At 39.7% G+C, this 17,647-nt stretch overlaps 1 protein-coding gene across 7 annotated transcripts in view; it reads right to left on the bottom strand.

Annotated features, from left to right (window-relative positions):
- mef2aa (myocyte enhancer factor 2aa) overlaps positions 1-17,647 on the bottom strand; it is a 62,022-nt gene that overhangs the window by 13,388 nt on the left and 30,987 nt on the right. For 5 of the 7 annotated variants that reach the window (XM_039614402.1, XM_031731223.2, XM_031731225.2 and 2 more), the window contains exons 4-5: positions 3,601-3,735; positions 2,006-2,228 (exon numbers count right to left, since the gene is read on the bottom strand). In XM_039614402.1, coding sequence (XP_039470336.1) covers positions 2,006-2,228; positions 3,601-3,735 — 358 coding nt within the window. Of the gene's footprint in view, positions 1-2,005; positions 2,229-3,600; positions 3,736-3,802; positions 3,935-17,647 lie in introns of all 7 variants that reach the window. The other 2 variants (XM_031731224.2, XM_031731226.2) reach the window with 1 other exon arrangement.

Raw genomic sequence — 17,647 nt, 5'->3', positions numbered from 1 at the left:
CAATGGAAAGACAGTCAAACCAATCAGTCAATGGTAGTGACGACTGTCTTTAGCCAATCACAAATAGATATGCTACTATCCAGCTCATTTGCTAAGCAGGAAGCCTGTTGGGCAGAGCTACAGAGAGCTAATGAATCTCTCCAGGAGGACTTACCCGCTGGGCTGGAGCCCGCACCACTTGGCACTGAAAGGTCTGTGGTATCCAGCATGCCACCTAATAAGATGCACAGAGTGATATGATTAACCATCTGCATCTTTCTGCAAGCTAGCAGAGCATGTGATGGAGATGGCAGACCAGACATGAAAATGTCATGTAGCTCTATCTCCACAGTGCACGAAAGAGTAGAACGTGCTCTGCCAGGGTCCTTATGGTGAGGGAATTTTCAATATGTGATTAAAGAGAGCAACTCGTTTGTTTTCAGCATGTTTATCAAGTCGAGGATGAGGAATGCAGCATTCCACTATGAGGAGGCACGTTCAGAAAACGATTACATGTGTAATTCTGTATTTGTGCACCTCTGAGTGATGTTTCACACACATTTAAGCAATGCACTTAGGTCAAAAGAATATAATGCTAGCATGCCACCAGAATCATCCAAAAAAACAGATAAATGCTTTACAGTTATTAATCACAAGGGATGAGTTATTTTAGAAAATTATCATTTAGTATACCTCCAGTAAACAGGTACATGTTACTACTGATACGTGGTCAAATGTCAGTGAGGCATTTCACACCTCGCTGCATGTGCTTCCATCAAAGGCATTGTAGTGAAATCTTGCAAAAGCCAACTGAACTGAGTCAGACCAGTCATACCAGTACTAGTGTCACTGACATCATTTTTCCACTATGCAGATACAGTAAAAGGTGTAACAATAAGCATCTCAGAAGATGTGAAAAAAATATATCCACCAAAGATCAGATAAGAGGTGTTGAATGACGACTTGACATTAGCTCACTTACCCTGGAGACCATTTTGGACAAAAAGTTGAAAACCATTTGAGATAGAGACCACTCAGAGGTTAAATGTGGACAACCTAGATAACGCAAACCTATTTTCTGCATATGAAACTAAAGAGGTAAAAGCTAGATCAGTCAAGTTTTCTCTAATCTATCTGAAATATGCAACATTATTGGGTTTGTCAAGTGCCTGCATTCTGTCATTCAGACACAGGTCACATTTATTGTTTTTTCCCTGACTTGCAACCCCGTATCCTTGAGATGGGACAGCATCTCAATATCTAGCCCCAAACTTCTCTGAGCTTCCAGCATTTCCGTCCACACTGCCATGTGTGTGCCCCATTCCCACCTCTCATATTCCCTTGCCTCTCTGTGCACCCTGTCCTCATATCCCCCCCCTGCTCCTGTATTTGTGCAGCCTCTCTTTCACTTACGTCTCTTAGTCAAAAGCCTGCGCTTGTCCTCAAACGTCTGGTAATGTCTGAACTTTGTTTTTCTTTCTTGGGTTGTTCTGTTGCGGATCGGTCTTAATTGTGAGCATACCAATCCCATAACGTTAAACAGCATGTATTTATTTGAAACGGTAAAAGTGATACATAAATGTTGCGATGTCTAACCCGATACAATTTCCATCAAAGGGGCCAGGATGCTTTTTTACAAATAAAGCTGATAAGTCTGGACAATTGATTGGATCCAAGATGAATTTGTATGTCGATTCTATACAACATATATCCCGCTTATAAAATTAAGTGAATTTGCATGCTGCTACCCATTGTCTCCACTCTTTATGCTAAGCTAGGTTAACAAACTTCTGGCCTCCAACTCCATGTTCAACAGGGATATAAGAGTGATACTGATCTTCTCAGCAAATTCTGAAAAGTCAAAAACAGCAATTTCCAAATTTGCTGAGCTACTCTTTTCAAACTATCGCAAATAAAACTTTGATAACATTTCTGATGTTGGTGAGACAGACTCTTGTATCAGTTTGGTGGGAAACTGCCTTAACTATCATTAACAAAAATCAAAGTGAGATTGTTGTCCACTGACCTGCACTGCCGGCACTGGTGGGCCTCTGGGATCCTCCACCAGAGCCAACATTCCTGTGCAGAGAGGCCTGTGGAGGGGACAGCATCCCACTCTCACTCAGAGAAGCTGTGGCGGCTGCCAGGCCCTGGCTGCCCAGAGTCCCTCCTGCCTGGTACATGGCATTAGGATTGGATACAGGCACTGCCACATGCATGGAGAAGTTCTGCTGAGGCAATGCTGTGGGCTAGAAGAGGGAGACAAACACACAAATATTTACACAGATTACACTAAAAATCCAAGCTCTGATGAGTCTGATGAGTCACTGGTTGTCATGGCATCATTAACAGCAAGCTCCACTTGAAGGTTAGCTTTAATAAACAGATTCACAAAACAGGCAGGCAGGGCAGATTGAAGTACTGCAAAGAAGACCTCCTACATTGTCGGCTTTGTATGCTTTATAGTATACATAACATAATATTTATATAGCAATTCATGGTACTTTAATAAACATTCATAACCATCATTCTCATTAACATTATACATAGAGAATACACACAAATCTTCAAGTAATACCACAACATACAAAAATAATAACTTACAAAACCCAAAATATAAAAACATGCTGTCAGGTGTTCACTGTGGCATTGCAGCAGTCAGCACTAGACACATACATTTTCCTTTTGAAACACCATTGTGTAATGTGTTTCTCTGCCAAACACAGCGGTGGTGGGGACTTGCAACCCAGACATCTACAAGAATCACAACTCATTTGCATTTACCCACAAAGTGCTGACTGTGCAAAGCTTTAAGTGAGAATGACAGGTGGCAGTGAGAACATTTCATTATAGCATTATCCAGTGAGCCAGTTGGGTGTTATCATTAGTTTGTTAATGGCAAAGTGATGCTCTTCATGTCAGGAACATAGAGAAAACAACTGCTTCTTAGTAAGCACTATGTTCTTGCACAAGTCTAATATTGTCACGCGTGATAAGATCACAAGAGATCTGTGATATCTTGAAAGACAGAGCCAGTGTGGTACTTGGAGAAGGGAACGGGACGGTGTAAATATTAGTGCAGTGTAACGATGAAGAGATATAATTTGAAAAGAAGAATGAAAATGTTGGATATTTAAGGTCCTACGGAGACAAAAAAATATATATGCTTTAACCAATCGAATGGAAATCTGGATTGAGATGGCAAAAAAACACCCTTAAATTAAAGGATCTGCAACTGTTTATAATAAACACTCATATTACTCTTAGGGTATTTACTGTAAATTCATTATGTGTTGAGATAGTGATTGCGGTTTGATTTGTGATAACATGACCATGATACTAGGGTGTAATCTTTCTAGCAGAAGCATGCAACATTTCATCTGTTAATGAAATGTGATCTTATCAGGGTGTGCCAAAATATCAGCGGCAAAACAACTCAACGTAAGGAACAAATGCACACCCAGTAAAGGGGGCATTAATCTTTAGTGTAGGTCTGAAAGAAGTTAACGGAAATTTTCGGAGGGACAACAAAAAGAGGAAAGAGTTAAATGGGGAAAAAAAAGAGCCAAAAATCCGTTGTGCCACAAAGCCAAGCAAGAACATTGCATTTACAGTACTTACGATTTTATGATTTCTCATCATATTATCAAACTCCTCATTAATTTTTTTATACTTTTCTTCTGTGTGAGGAGTGAGGACATATGAGGCATCGGGGTCCGGGCTATCACAACCTCTGTGTTCTTTCTTGTTTAGCGCCTGTAGTGAACATCAACATAAAGACAGGAATCAACACAAAACAGCAGGGGACAAAGGAAGTACTTACACCACAGCGCTTGTACATTAAATCACTCTCTTCGCTTAGTTTGCCGAAATGGTCATCCATGAGGGGGCTGTGCCCAAAACAGTCATCAGGATCAGGACTAGCACAGTCATTATGGCCTTTGTTTCTCAATTTCTGAAATGAAATTGCACAGTTGAAAAGAAACAATGTACAAGAAGTAGTCCTGTGTTTATGCTGCTTGTTACCTGTTATATACAACACTGTGCAAAAGTTTTATGGACAACAGAACTTTACATTTTTTACACTAATGCTTAACATTAGGAGGAAACTGATCTGTCACAAAATAATTCTGTAGCATTACAGACACAGTCAGCCATAAATACATGTCTTTAGTGCTGAGAAAAACAACAGGTCTGTAACAGATGGTATGGCCCCCATACAACATCACTGAGTCAGTCTAGGATCAAACGAAGAGACAGAAGACGCCATAGACTGTATTTATAAAGAAGCCAATGTGATGTCATTGGTTTGTGGACTCATTTTGAAGCCTCAAACTAAGCACTTTGGCCGCTGCCATCTTATGGAGAGGTGGATATGGCTGATAAAGTGTCACATGTCATAAAGTAACCACTCCCTAAAGCATAACCTGCTTTACTGCCAATATTACTCGGCTAGAATTTATGAAATAAAACAGCACGTTATGGTAAATAAGGCCTGAAACTAGCAATCGAGATCATAAACGCTTAGGGAAAAAAACGCTTACTGAGGTAATAAATAAAGTAGGCAGTAGGACAACTTAATAATAGACTTCCGTACAATAGCATTTTATTTTTGCAACCAGATGAGCACCACCCCCTTGCTCGGCATTGGAAAGAATGCAGGTTTAAGGCACATTGATGCCCAGTTTTTAAATATACAGTATAAAGCAGACACTGAGGTAACCCAATTTCAGACAAACAGTGGTAAGTTCCTCAAGATGCTGGAGATAACCTCACAGCTGAATAACTGGAGAAACTCTGTGTAACGCTATGTCATAGAATTGGTAACATTTTAAGGTCGAATAATAGATCACTTTTTAAAATTTTTGCACTTTTTGTCAAGGTAATCATTCGCAAATGTACCTGCAACCTTTTACCAGTACTGTACTTTAAACCAAATTACATATGAAAATATTCTACTCTACTGTTTTTTCTTTTCTTTTTTTCAGAAAAACAATTAGAGCATTTACAAACACAGTGGGCTAGAGTGTGGAAGACAAGGATAAACTGGAAAAGTCACTTTCACCCATTCACCCTTCACCTGGAAGCTCCCTTTTTCTTTTCTTGTATCAATTTCTGTCCCCACAGCCTACCCTGTGCACGTTCATATATTTCATTATATTTCAACTACATTGAGCCACACATTTATCAGAATGCCCTGCACAAAACGACTCTACAGCTGAGCACACCCAGTCTGCAAATTAGTATGGTTGGCACTTGCATACTCTGATCAAAGTTAATGCATGTGGGGAATAAAATGGATTATCAAAAATTGGTTACATATGCTTATTTGTGCAGGTCATTGAGAAATTATAGCAACATAAGGTGGTCCGTTGTGATGCTATAAAGAGCCTATTCTAACTTTAGCGAGGTAAGAAACATGCCATGAAACTAAGCTCTTTTGCTCACTTTCATACAGGCTATTCTCTGCTCCTCATTACAGCTCTGAAAAGCAGTGTTAACAAGACTTGCTGACAGCATGTGACAGTTTGTGATATCTAGGCAGTGTACATCAAAACATGATTTATGTGTGGCTCCCAAGACTTCTCTATCAGGCTGCTGCAGGTCCACAGCAGCACCCTGCCCCGTCTTGGAGACCTCGTGTCTACAGGAAGGTCACTGACTCCTGTGGATGTAGGGGTTACAGTGCACACCAGAGGAAAAGAACCTACACACACTAATGAGACCTTACTCTCTTGTTTCTGGTCTTCATCACCCAGCAAAGTGGAAAATGTGTGTCTGTGTGTGTGAGAGAGAGAAAAACAGAAACTATGTGAGTAGGAGTGTGCGGTGCATATGTGCAATGTCTGTACGTTGTGTGTGTGTGTGTGTGTAAATGTGGTGAGGGGAATGGGGGAGGGGGGATTTCTACAGCTGCTACATCCTCTGACAGCGATGTGACAGTACGTTTAGGTCTGTGCAGACAATGTGGCTAACCTAGCAGTTCTCACCACAACCTCAGTGTAAGTCACATTTCCTAAAACCTGGCCTGTATGAGACTCCTGCATAATACAATTTCTCATTAAAACTAGACCACTTTAAACTCCCGACTGCTCCTCCTTTTTTCGCGTACGTTTTCTTTTAGAGGGATGTATATTTTAAAACCCAGTAACAATGTTGATATGCAACATGCAATGAGAGAAATTATGCTGTGCATAGCTGAGATCGAAATGAGGAAGTTCAGAAAGAAAAAAACAACAAAGAAAACCACCCACATCTCTTTAAACGTTAAGTGTACACAGTGCCCAAAGGAGCGCAAGAGAGAGAAGTCCTCTGGATAATGAATGACCAGCACTATACCACAGATGCATTACTGTTTGGTGTGGTACAGAGTGGAGGCATTCTTCTCATTCTAAGAAAACGCCTTGCTGGTTCATTTCCTGTTTACTGAACGCAACCCCCTTTAGTTAGTGTCCTGAAAGGCCTGTGTTTACTGGGGTTAAGCTATGCACTTTCTCCACCAGTGAGCCAAAGATCTGATCTCAACCTGCTAATTTAAGTTCCAACCTGCTCATTATGGGAATATGTTGGTCGGATTGGTCGGGCACGGCTGTGCGAGATGGGCAGGGTTGCTCCACTTTCACAACAAGCCTGGCCAGCCTTCAGTACACCACACCCACTAGCCCAAGCCTTTTAGGGAGGGGTAGCAGAAGCAGAGTGGGCGAGCAGGAACCAAATAGCAGTCAAGGGCAGGCGGGACTCAGATGTGTTCTATGATACATGACACGAGTCACTACAATACATATTATCTTCAAAGAGATGTACTAGAAGGTGTTGTGTTGTGCAACAGTTCATCTCTGTACTCTTCTAATGAATACAACATTGAAGTGCAAGGAAAGCATGGCTGTAATTCTTTTTTTAAATTACTTGGCATGTTTTTGGGTGCCCCCCCACAGACACTGCCTACAGCTCCCAGTAAACGGATCACTAAATGAGCACATGGCCAAACAGGTGCTCCTCTTCCAAACACCTGTCAAGACCTGGCTCCCCATGCCAGCCAATCAGAGGCACACTCACGGAGACATAGCCATAGCAGGGACCACATGTATCCCTGAAGGCCCCCCAACCACAGACCAACTTAGTTCTTACATGCCAGCGCCGCGCGCTGCTCCAGACGCTACAGGGTTCTGACATGGAAAAGGAAGAAAATACATGATTAGGAAGCAAAAAACCCACTTTCTTTTTTCTGCGTTATGAACAGCTTGTTAAAAGCAGCTTTAAAATGTCTCTCAAATGTTGAATCAAGCTTTGGGGTTCGTACTTTTTAGAAAGTATAGTTGGCTGGACGTGAATACAGCTGAGGCTGGGATTTTCAGTAGCATGTCTGATGAAAGATATGGCCTGTTTGTTGCGGGAGAAGGTTACAAAGGCTATAGACAAGGGAACTTGTGTAATCTATTCACGAGGCCCTGAGAGGCTCACAAAGATGAGTGGGAACAAGGCCAGCTGCTATTTTCTCACAGTGGTCCAAACCTGTATTGATAGAAATTTGGCTCTTGAAATAAAAATGAGGCTGAGTGGCTGATGACAAAACCTACTGGGCCCTATTGTCTGAGAGTGCATCTATAGTAAGTGTGTCCATCAGTTTGCTTTTGTGATACTTCTCTTAAAAAATATTTTCCATTGCAGGAGGCCTTGAAGCTTCCTTGTCCTGAAGAAAACATTTATCCGTCATTTCCATCTGAGCCCTGACTAATAACCTAGCTGTTACCATGGGAAGCATTCAGCGCAGTAATTGCCTCCTCAGGTTTGCACTGTATGTTCAGCACAGGAAGCAGCAGAGCAGTTAGAGCTCACCTTGCGTTCCATTTTGATATGATATCAATATAAATTCTCTTTTTACTGCAATTCTGCGCAACGACACGGACTGCTACTAAAATAAGTGAACTTTGAACAGTTTCTGTGTGTCATTAGGCATGACAGATCATCAGTTTACATCACTATGCTCAATTCTGCCTCCTAGGTTTACTTTTAAGCAGGATTTTCACATTCAACGGGTTAAAAATAAAACCCAAACTATTGCATAAGCCACCTACATCACCTGTTTCTTGAGAAGTACTTTTAGTGAGATGGGTCCAAGCAATTTACTCTGCTGCTGTGAGTCTTGGAAAACCATTTCTTTCTGATGTTCTCCCTCTCTTGTGTCAAGAGAGCTTTCTGCACTTAACTTATTCATGTACTGTACTCTACTGTACATGAATAGAAGGGAGGGTGAAAGGAGAAAGATAGCGGTTAGGTATAAAAGCTAAACTTCAAAACTGTGGGGGAGATGGCTGAAAGGAGGGCATGAAGAGGCTGTTTCTGCAGTCTCTTCTATTGTGCCTGAATCACAGCAAAAGGCTATACTTAAAGTAGCTTTCACTATTGGAAGAGCACCACCTGACCTATGACTGGTTTACCACAGCTCCAATTCAGGGCCCTCTGTGGAAAGACAGTCTGTAGTTATAAACTGGAGTACATCATGAATGTTTAATTCACGTAGTGTTTGTTCAAGCCTCCCCTAAAGTGCACGGAAGCCATATTTTAACGGGTTGCCGTGCCTGCGGCCTCCCCTCACCTCATTCCAGCCGGGTCTCTTGGCCCGCTTGCCCTGCAGTGCTGTGAATTAGCCCTTGTGCCCGCTGCTACACTAAGCAAGGTAGCGTGCTAATCCTCATGACATCACTATTGTGTCCAGGCCGTTCCATCTAATGTGCTTATCAAAGGGTTTCTTTGAGTGTTAACGTACTAGGAAATCAGCATGGGGAGGTGGCTTATAGGAAGGCTTTTATCTACTAAGGGATATTTCTGCCCTTATATAACATCTTAACACTCTTTCAGTGCCGCCATGTTCCCTTTCCTCTCTGGTGGTGCTGTAGTCTTCACTCAAGGGGAATAAACGCTTCCTCAGGTCGGTCTTTAGCCGCTGTTTGAAACTGTCCAGCACTGGGTTACTAGGAATCCATTTTTCTCCATTTCCTACCGCATACTGTGAGACTAGAGCAAGGAGATTTTAGATAAGGAGTCCTCTGTAATTCCCAGACATATCTTGTTTAATCTCATGACCATTAAACATTACAGAGTGGAGTGATATCAGGATATGAGACTGGATTCATGTCCTTCCTTTAGCACAGTCCATTGTCTAGTTACTCAGTGGACAGGAAGAGCGAGCAGGAGGGGGCAACTTGACTGCCTACATTACATTTTGACATTGTTCTCTTGCAGCTGTTAGAAAAACAACATAAATAGTGAGATTCAATCCCACCTGAAAGTAGTGACAATGGAAGACAACAATGAACTAAGGCCTCAAAGTCAGTGGACCATGTCCAAAGTGGCAATGCTTGTTAAATAAAACCGTGACAGATAGATAGACATCAGGCAAACCTCTTATATTTTACTGCAAATGATTACCTGCATTTGGTTGACTAGATTCCCAATTTAATATAGTCCATTGATTTTACTGAATGAGGAGTAATTGCTGTGCAGTGAGCAGTCCCTTCAGAGCTTTCTGCTCTGAGACTGTGGTGAATGACTGATGTGACAAAGCTATTAGCTGCCAGAGTCAGAGAGAACAGTCTCAATCAGCGGACTGCATATTTTCAGTATAGACAAGAGGGAATTAAACTACAAATTGAGGATAAAGGCAAACCAATGTCATCATTATCTACAGATTAAAAAGAATGAGAACAAGCACCCTGTGCCCACGTGAAAGTGGTGGCACACATAAAAACTGAACAAACTCTAACAAACACAAAATCCTTCAAACCATTTAAATCTCAGGCTCTTCATCTCCCTCTTTCTCTGGTCATTGAGTGGATCATTAGCTGTCAGAGCCATTGAAACCATACCCCCAACCCTGAACTCCCATTCCTGCTCGCCTCTAAAATATTCATAAGGACAATTAGGAGTTCCGATAAGGCGAGTACGAAGGGCTGGGGGGCGTGCGGCAGAGAGGGCAGGATGTGCCAGCAGGACGTCTGTTCTGCAACACTCTATACCCAGACCACAGACCTGTCCTCATCAATCTGAGACACAGCAGCCTCCCTCTTTGCTCCCAGTCAGGCCGGGCAGTCGGGGGGAAGGTGGCACTGTGCCAGCTAACCCCCCCCTATCCCAGCAGGCTTTGCTCTGTCCTCGCCCCTGGGCAGGAGGGGTTGGCTGCACAGCATGCACAATAGGAGGAGGGGGGCACAAGGGCAAACTGATTGTTGCACGAACTAACTCACAGAAGCTGTTTTGAACGAAAGCAAGGTCACTGAAGAACGTCGAGGGTGGAGTCATGGCTTGAGGTTCTACTAATCTTTATCATAACTAGTATCGCTGTTGATCTGCAACTAGATCAAACCAAATTAGGCCAGCTTAGTGTATGACCTATTTCATGTGGTTCGTGCCACAGTTGATGACAGGTATGTGGTTTGAGCCTAGTTTTGAGGCGCTATGGTACACATAATTTGTGTTATTTGCTCTGAAATATGACAAAGAAATCTAAGTTAATTTCTGCTGAATAAATTCCAAGGGCAGCTATGCCTCTGCAGTGACTTTAAAAGAACATTTCACAGAAAGCTGAAGGCAGGTTGGGGTGCTTTGATGCTAGGTGCAAGAAAAAAGCCAAACAAAATCAAAATGCATAATAATGTAATTCATTTCTTATTAATCTATCTAACAAGTTTAAAAAAAATACCATCTAAGCACTGGTGCCAAAAAATGTGTCCATCAATAGTTCTCCAGGCTTTCTGAAGGTCTTTAAAAGTTCTTCTTTGGGTATCGGCTGCGTATTGACTAATTTTTAGTCCAGTCCTTCTACTTCAGCATTTTCGCAAGAATGCATTTCTCTTTGTTAAACCACTTAAAACTGACCTATGAGACAGTCAAGCATAAAAAAAGACATTTATTAAAGGGTTGAACACTTTGTGGCTACACATAAAAAACAACTAAACAAAAAAATCAATTTTATATATTTGTATTTTTAGGCACTTTGTTACTAGCAGCCTATTGCAAAAATATTATTTTATTAAATCTATTAAAAAAATACCAATGAGAACACAGTTATTCCCAAATATCAGAGGAAACTGGAGATGTGGAGGACATCAGAAGACATAACAGGCCTAAAGAACTATCCACAGTAGATGATGTGTATCTGAAAGTTTTGTCCTCAAGAAACAGGTGATTTAAAAGCTCTGTTTTTGCCTTATATACTGCTTATGTATGTTTGAACATGTTTTAATAAACTTTACACCTATTTTTCATTTTCCTAGCAAAATAAAAAGACATTTGTGATGACGCTACTTTTTCACAAAAATCAGATAAAAACAACTTTTAACACTGCAAATTTTTATAGTATAAAAATATAACTCTCTCCTTAGTTTACTGAAGTGTGTTCAGTTGAACACACTTGAAACCCTTGAGTCCTAGTAAGCTCCTTGGAAAGTACTGTTTAGAATAAGACACAATGTCTTGTGGTCCTTGTTGTTGTTGTATCTCTTTTCATTAGATGCTTACTAAAAGACCCTCCGTTTGAAATGAGACATATGCGACGTAGTTGAGAGGGTGGAAAAAGAGCTCTGACGTCAATGAGGCACGACATGTGCCAAAAGCAAAAATCTCTTAGCAGTAACCTGGTAACAGGAATCGCATACACACACAGCCGAGTCATAATAAAACAATGAGACGTAGTACATGATGGATTTAAAATGCACAGAAAAACAGTGCTTGATTATGGAGTAAAGCCAGTCAGCAATTCAAAAGACAACTACAGCTCCACATACAGAAAAGGGATACTGCTGGTTACCCAATAATGAAACTACATTTCAAGATGCCATCAGATAACAATTAAAGTATCAGTTCCACAGCAGAGCACACGTGTTAGAGAGTCACCTATAGCTTAACCATATATCTGCATGAGCATTGCAACATCTGTTTTATTACACTCAGAAATCTACAAAAGAAGACTGCTGACCTTTTTTCGCTAAAAGCCCAGAGGAAAAGGAGTCCTTGTCCTATAAAAAGGGGCACTTCTGAAACACAGCGTGTTGCTCGCAACAGAACCATTAATACTGCTCGCTGTGGCGAGAGAAGACCTTTCAGAAAACTCTCATCAGACTTCTTCGTGAGAGATATGAAGACATCAAGTGGCATAAGCTAAGAGAAGTACTTATTTAAATAGAGTTTACTTTTACACTTTGCCCCACATTGGGTATCTCTACTCTAAATATACTGTAGACTCTCTGAGGCTATAAAATTTATACCCTCTGTTGGAACTATAAATGCAACAGAAGCATTCTAGTAGTCCAAAATAAATCGTCTGCTTTTACTATAAAATTTGTGAGTTTATTTTTATCTCATCCCACTGCACTAATCTGAAAATAACCTCTTATCCTGTATGTATATAACAGTTAGCATGTTTGCCCTGACACTCAACGAATGTTAACTGCAGAGCCGACCCGGCCTGAAACACAGGCCCAAAGGTTAAATGTCTGCCCTCAGACACAAAAAAACAGTCTGTGCACACAGACAGGAAGAAGTGCATCATCTTAACAACACTGTTTGTTTATATGTACGCCAAACGAAGAGGCGATAATGGGATTTCAGAAATACTAATTAATGGCTGCCTCTGTTGCTACATTATCAACCTCTCCAGAGACAACAGACTGACTGACAGGTTTCATATTTATGCGGCAACAAGAGGAAGACACTAATATAAAAACTAGAAAAAGAATAAATCTTCGTTATTTCAATGCAGTATCACCGAAAACTTCTATTAACTCAAAACAAAAACTTCCAAAACATAATAACATCATATTTAGGTTGGTCTGCAGTATTGTATGTGACCTACAGTTATTAAGTATAAAAAATAATTTTAATATCACTTCAATAAGTCATAGAAGCCCCAAACTACATGTATTTTTTTTCTGTAATATTAAAAATGGGCTGGCTGAAAATTTCACATATATTGAAAAGCCCTGGAAAATCAACATCAACCCAATAAATCTATGTCAACAGCAATGACATTTGACTTAGCTTAAAAGGGATATCTCATCACTGCTGCTGTGAGGTCTGTGGCGAAACACCAAAAAGGATGATGATGGTGCAGATAAAGGGTAAAGTAGAAAGATACTGGTGAAGGGCCGAGGAAGATATTGAGCTTTGTAGAGAACTGAGAATGAAGTCATTAAACCTGCCTATTTATTTATTCCTTTAAATAGCGCCCATTGCAGAAAACACAGACACTTGTGCTTGTTTTACCTCTTTTCAGACAACGGGGAAATTCCGTCAAAATCAAAACATTTTCACCGACATATCATATATATATTAGTTAAAATGCAATGTTACTTTTTTTTTAAAATTAATGTATACACATTACTGTATACACACCAGAAAAGTATGGATACTACCAACTTACAGAGAAAGCAAAAGAGAAAACTGTTAAATGAATGCTATGTCTTTATGTTTTTCATGACGGCAGAATATAGAAACACTGAACAGCAAACTAAAAAAAAACCCCAAACATACCAAAAAAAAAACAACTTTTTGTAGAAATGAAACCAAGACAATGAAAAATCTTCAAAAATGCATAAAAACTTTGACTGGTGCCACGTACAAGTAATTATCAAAACAACAATTAAAACTCAACACCTATAGCATGAGCCAAATCATGCATCTGTTCAGTAACTAGTATTACTGAGTGGGTATCTGTTCACTTAATATAGCCACCCGACACTTAGCACAAACATTGCGTTGTTGAAAATAAAATTCTATACTAATTCAATTCTCCACAATTCTAAATTTCAGTTACGTAAATATATCTGTGTAGCTAAACTTGAATGACTTATGTTACAATTGCAAAACTGACCACATACCATTCAAAATACCACCACCTGTTTTTCCAACCTGGAGAAATTCTCTCATTTTCTACACAGAAAAGTATGTGTGTTAACTTGTTGTGAAAAAGACTCTTTTTCATCGGTATGAATAACTTTCATAATGTGTACGTGTGTGGGCAGCACATACCTATTACTATATTACTTAAGTGACCAATGAATGAACAGTGCAATAACTGCAGTATCCACCAAACACATTTTGTAGCCTATGAGATAATACCTGAGAGATAAGGAAACAAGCAGGTATCGTAGGGCTAAAGAAAAAGCATGAATAGAAATAAATAATCATTTCACTGCCCCTAAAATATGTTTGGATATAAAACTTTTGGATGTCTAAAAAGAAATTTATATTAATGTGTTTTTTTATTTAAACACTGTGACATAAAACATAAAAATCACACTACTACATTTCTGTCACACTATGAAATTCCTCAAGGAACTAGAATTTTTGTCTCTCTATTGTCTCCACTAATCAGCCAGGTTGCAGTAGAAGTTGCAAAGAAATTCATGCTGTAATAATCTTTTTAATCTTTTCAATTTGTGTTCAAACGATTTCAATTACACGTGTCAGAAATCGTGTGCTCAGACCGCTCTAAATGCTTGGTTTTTCAAAGGTTTTTTTTTTTTACTCTTAGCTCTAATTGACATCAAAGATAGGTGATGACCTTAATATAGTCTGCTTGCACAAGACGGCCAATCACTTGGAGGTTGGCTTAAAGGGAGAGCAGCTAATTGAGCTTGTTTCAGACCAAGGATGAATTAAGGGGCTGCACCAAGGCCCACTAGAGGGTAAATCAGGAATAAGGAATGATGTAAATCTAGAATAAAAGTGCAGAAACAGAAATTAGCATAATAGGAGCACTTTAAATTATGACCATAAATGTTTAGTGAGGTTAAAACTGTCCTTGACCTTGAACTACTATTTCTAATCAGTTCATGTCTGAGTCCAAGTGGATTTTTGTGCTAGATGTGATAAAATACTTGAAGGTGATCGATCCTAATTATTTGCAAGACTGGGATCGACATGAGGTCAGAGACCTTGACCTTTAACCACTAAAATTAAAAATGTTCATCCTTAACTCCAGGTGAGCTAATCCTACCACGACTGCCGCCAGTGCAGAAGCATGAAATATCAATTTCAATCTACTGTTAACTAACATTTCAAGGTCTCTCTATAAACGTGAAGCTTCTGTCAGAGTTGTGTGCAGTACGTATTCACCTGTATTCACCTGTTAACTCTAAATCAAGTATACCACACTTTACTGCTATTTTCTGAGATGTGAGGCTTTACTTTTATAAATTAAGATTCATTTAGAAATCAATACGTCGAGATATAAAAACATGCACTTTCAACAGTGCATGTTGCTCAGCAGCAATCTACACGACACATAATTGGCAAGACATCATCTTGAGTAAATCATGTAGCACTAATAGCAATTTAAAGCACAATTATAAATACACGCTCAGGACAAGCTGCCTCTGGTACTTGGAGTAGTTTCACCAATTCACTCTGATATTCAAGTATTTGTTCTTGCTGTTAAAACCAACACAAATAATCTGCACAGCACAATATCCTAGACAGACTTCAGAGTTGACTGAGTGCTGATCTATTAAATATTTGCAAGGCTAAAGCTCTTTTCTCTCATAAATATTTGATCAGTAATTCTGGTGATGAAGGGTGAGAAAAAATTCAAATGCAATTTGTGTTGGGGGTTTTTTCCCATGTGAAACAAATAAAGTATTAAACAAAGCCGGAGCCACAGCCTGACTTTGTTAACACATTTGCTAAAGTAATATATTTTTTCAATTTTAATCTGAGCACCTGATCTGATTTCTCTGATCTCTGATCAGCTCTTTGGAAATGTTTAATTTTGTCAAAAAGTCAGAAGTCGTTCAAAGATAAAATCACAGCTTTTTCAAGTGTTGTTTGAAGCGTTCATTTTTAAGAAATGTCTGTAAAAAAGGAGCCTTCTTTGAGTAAAATGACACTCCACTATTTCTCCACTCTCATAAAGTAAGAAATAAGAAATCACATTCACTGAGTGGAGGCTTAAGACAGTTTTCTGCTTGTTTTTTTTCTCATGTTCTTCCATCTCTCTTCCTTAATCCCCCCCATCCATACACCCCCGGCCCATTCCCCAGCCTCCATTTCCAATGAGCCACCAGCAGGAGGATAATTGATCAATCATGCTAATTGAAGAGTCTGGACAGCTAGACCACCATAGCAGATGTGCCAATTTGCATTCATTAGGATAGAAATGAGCCTTAATCACTGCTCAGCCTTTGATTGACGAACATAAATATCTCCTGTCTGAAACTCCCGGTGCCCATTCAGCCCAAAGCTTTTCAAGGGATTCATTCTATAACTGGTAATAATATTTATTTTGCTTTGAGCTGTATGTCACAGAAAGAAAAAAAAACACTTGCGAGGCACAGCTTATCACTTAATGCAATGATCGTCTCCATCATTTAAAGTGTAACACGCAGAATGAGGGACAAGAGGAGAAATTAAACCTTGAATTGTGATAAATGCATGCGTAGCTTTTGTCGTCGCGAAATCTACAGCACACAATGTGTGACATTCAGTAATGGTCAACATTTACATACCTTATTAATACAGCTCAGTTTATGACAAAAGTTCATAGTGATCGTGAAATAAAGCCTAATGGAAATTACCTGATAATTCTGTGCTCATTTCCTCTCACTGTACTGGTCTTGTGAGACGGGGGGGCTGCTCGTTCATAAATACAGAATGAATTGTCCCTTTTTCTCGAGTCACAATAACAATGGCCACCTCTCTTTATTATGAGTAAGATAAGCAGAATTTCCCTATGAATGATCTCACGCTGTTTATTCTCAGAAACCATCAGGGTAAAAGACATGAAAAGGAGCGCTAAAAAGTCACTTCTTTGCATATAGCACTCTCCGGGTATTTAAAAGGTATCGGTATTTCACTGCGAGTGCATTCCTGAAATTAGATTATAGTCTATTCACAACCTTGATTTCATGAGATTACAATTAAGTGTCAATTAATGTTTATTCCATGTGCCTACAAACCTGATTAATGCTAACCTATACCATATACCTTAATTGCATCGAATTGCTTAAATAGGGGACAGATTGATGCCAAATTATGCCTGTGAAGTTAATATCTTATTTCAAGGTTTCTCCTGGAGAGACACAGGGATCTTTCTGTGTGCAGAAACACAGCGTGAGGTTATAGCAGAGCACAAATCTCATTAGCTCCACAAGCGAAGACGAGAGTAAGACTAAATATTATTAGATTAATCTAATGACTAACGGCAGCATTTTCATTTGTGGAATAAACAGAATTCAATAAGTAACACAATAGAAACAACACCATGATAACTTCATTCAGGAATACCCTACTCAGTCCACTGTTACATTAAATAACCCTAATGCATGAGAATATGCTGAGACAACATGAGCTATAAATGCTAAATAAGTCGTCTTTATTTACAGTAAGAGACATTGCTGGTAGTCACTCAGGCCATGTGATTCTGGCAAAATTATTTATTTAACAAATTAAAATAGTAGGCTTGTATAAAAACACCCACCTGTCTTTAATTGTCAAAATGGGGAAAGGTTTGTTTGATGCACACAGGTGAATTCATAAAAAGAGAGATTTTACACCACTGCTCACCCTCGCCTGGAGTGTCGGTAAGGTTAGCACATGCAGACAAGAACTACCAAAACACACACACACACACACGCACACAACCAGGGTAGAAAAATCTGAGCCTACTGCTCTG

Source organism: Oreochromis aureus, linkage group 7 (assembly GCF_013358895.1).
Source record: "Oreochromis aureus strain Israel breed Guangdong linkage group 7, ZZ_aureus, whole genome shotgun sequence".
Taxonomy (NCBI): Eukaryota; Metazoa; Chordata; class Actinopteri; order Cichliformes; family Cichlidae; genus Oreochromis; species Oreochromis aureus.
The sequence above is the reverse complement of the archived record's forward strand: the minus strand, read 5'-3'. Positions and strand labels throughout refer to the sequence as shown.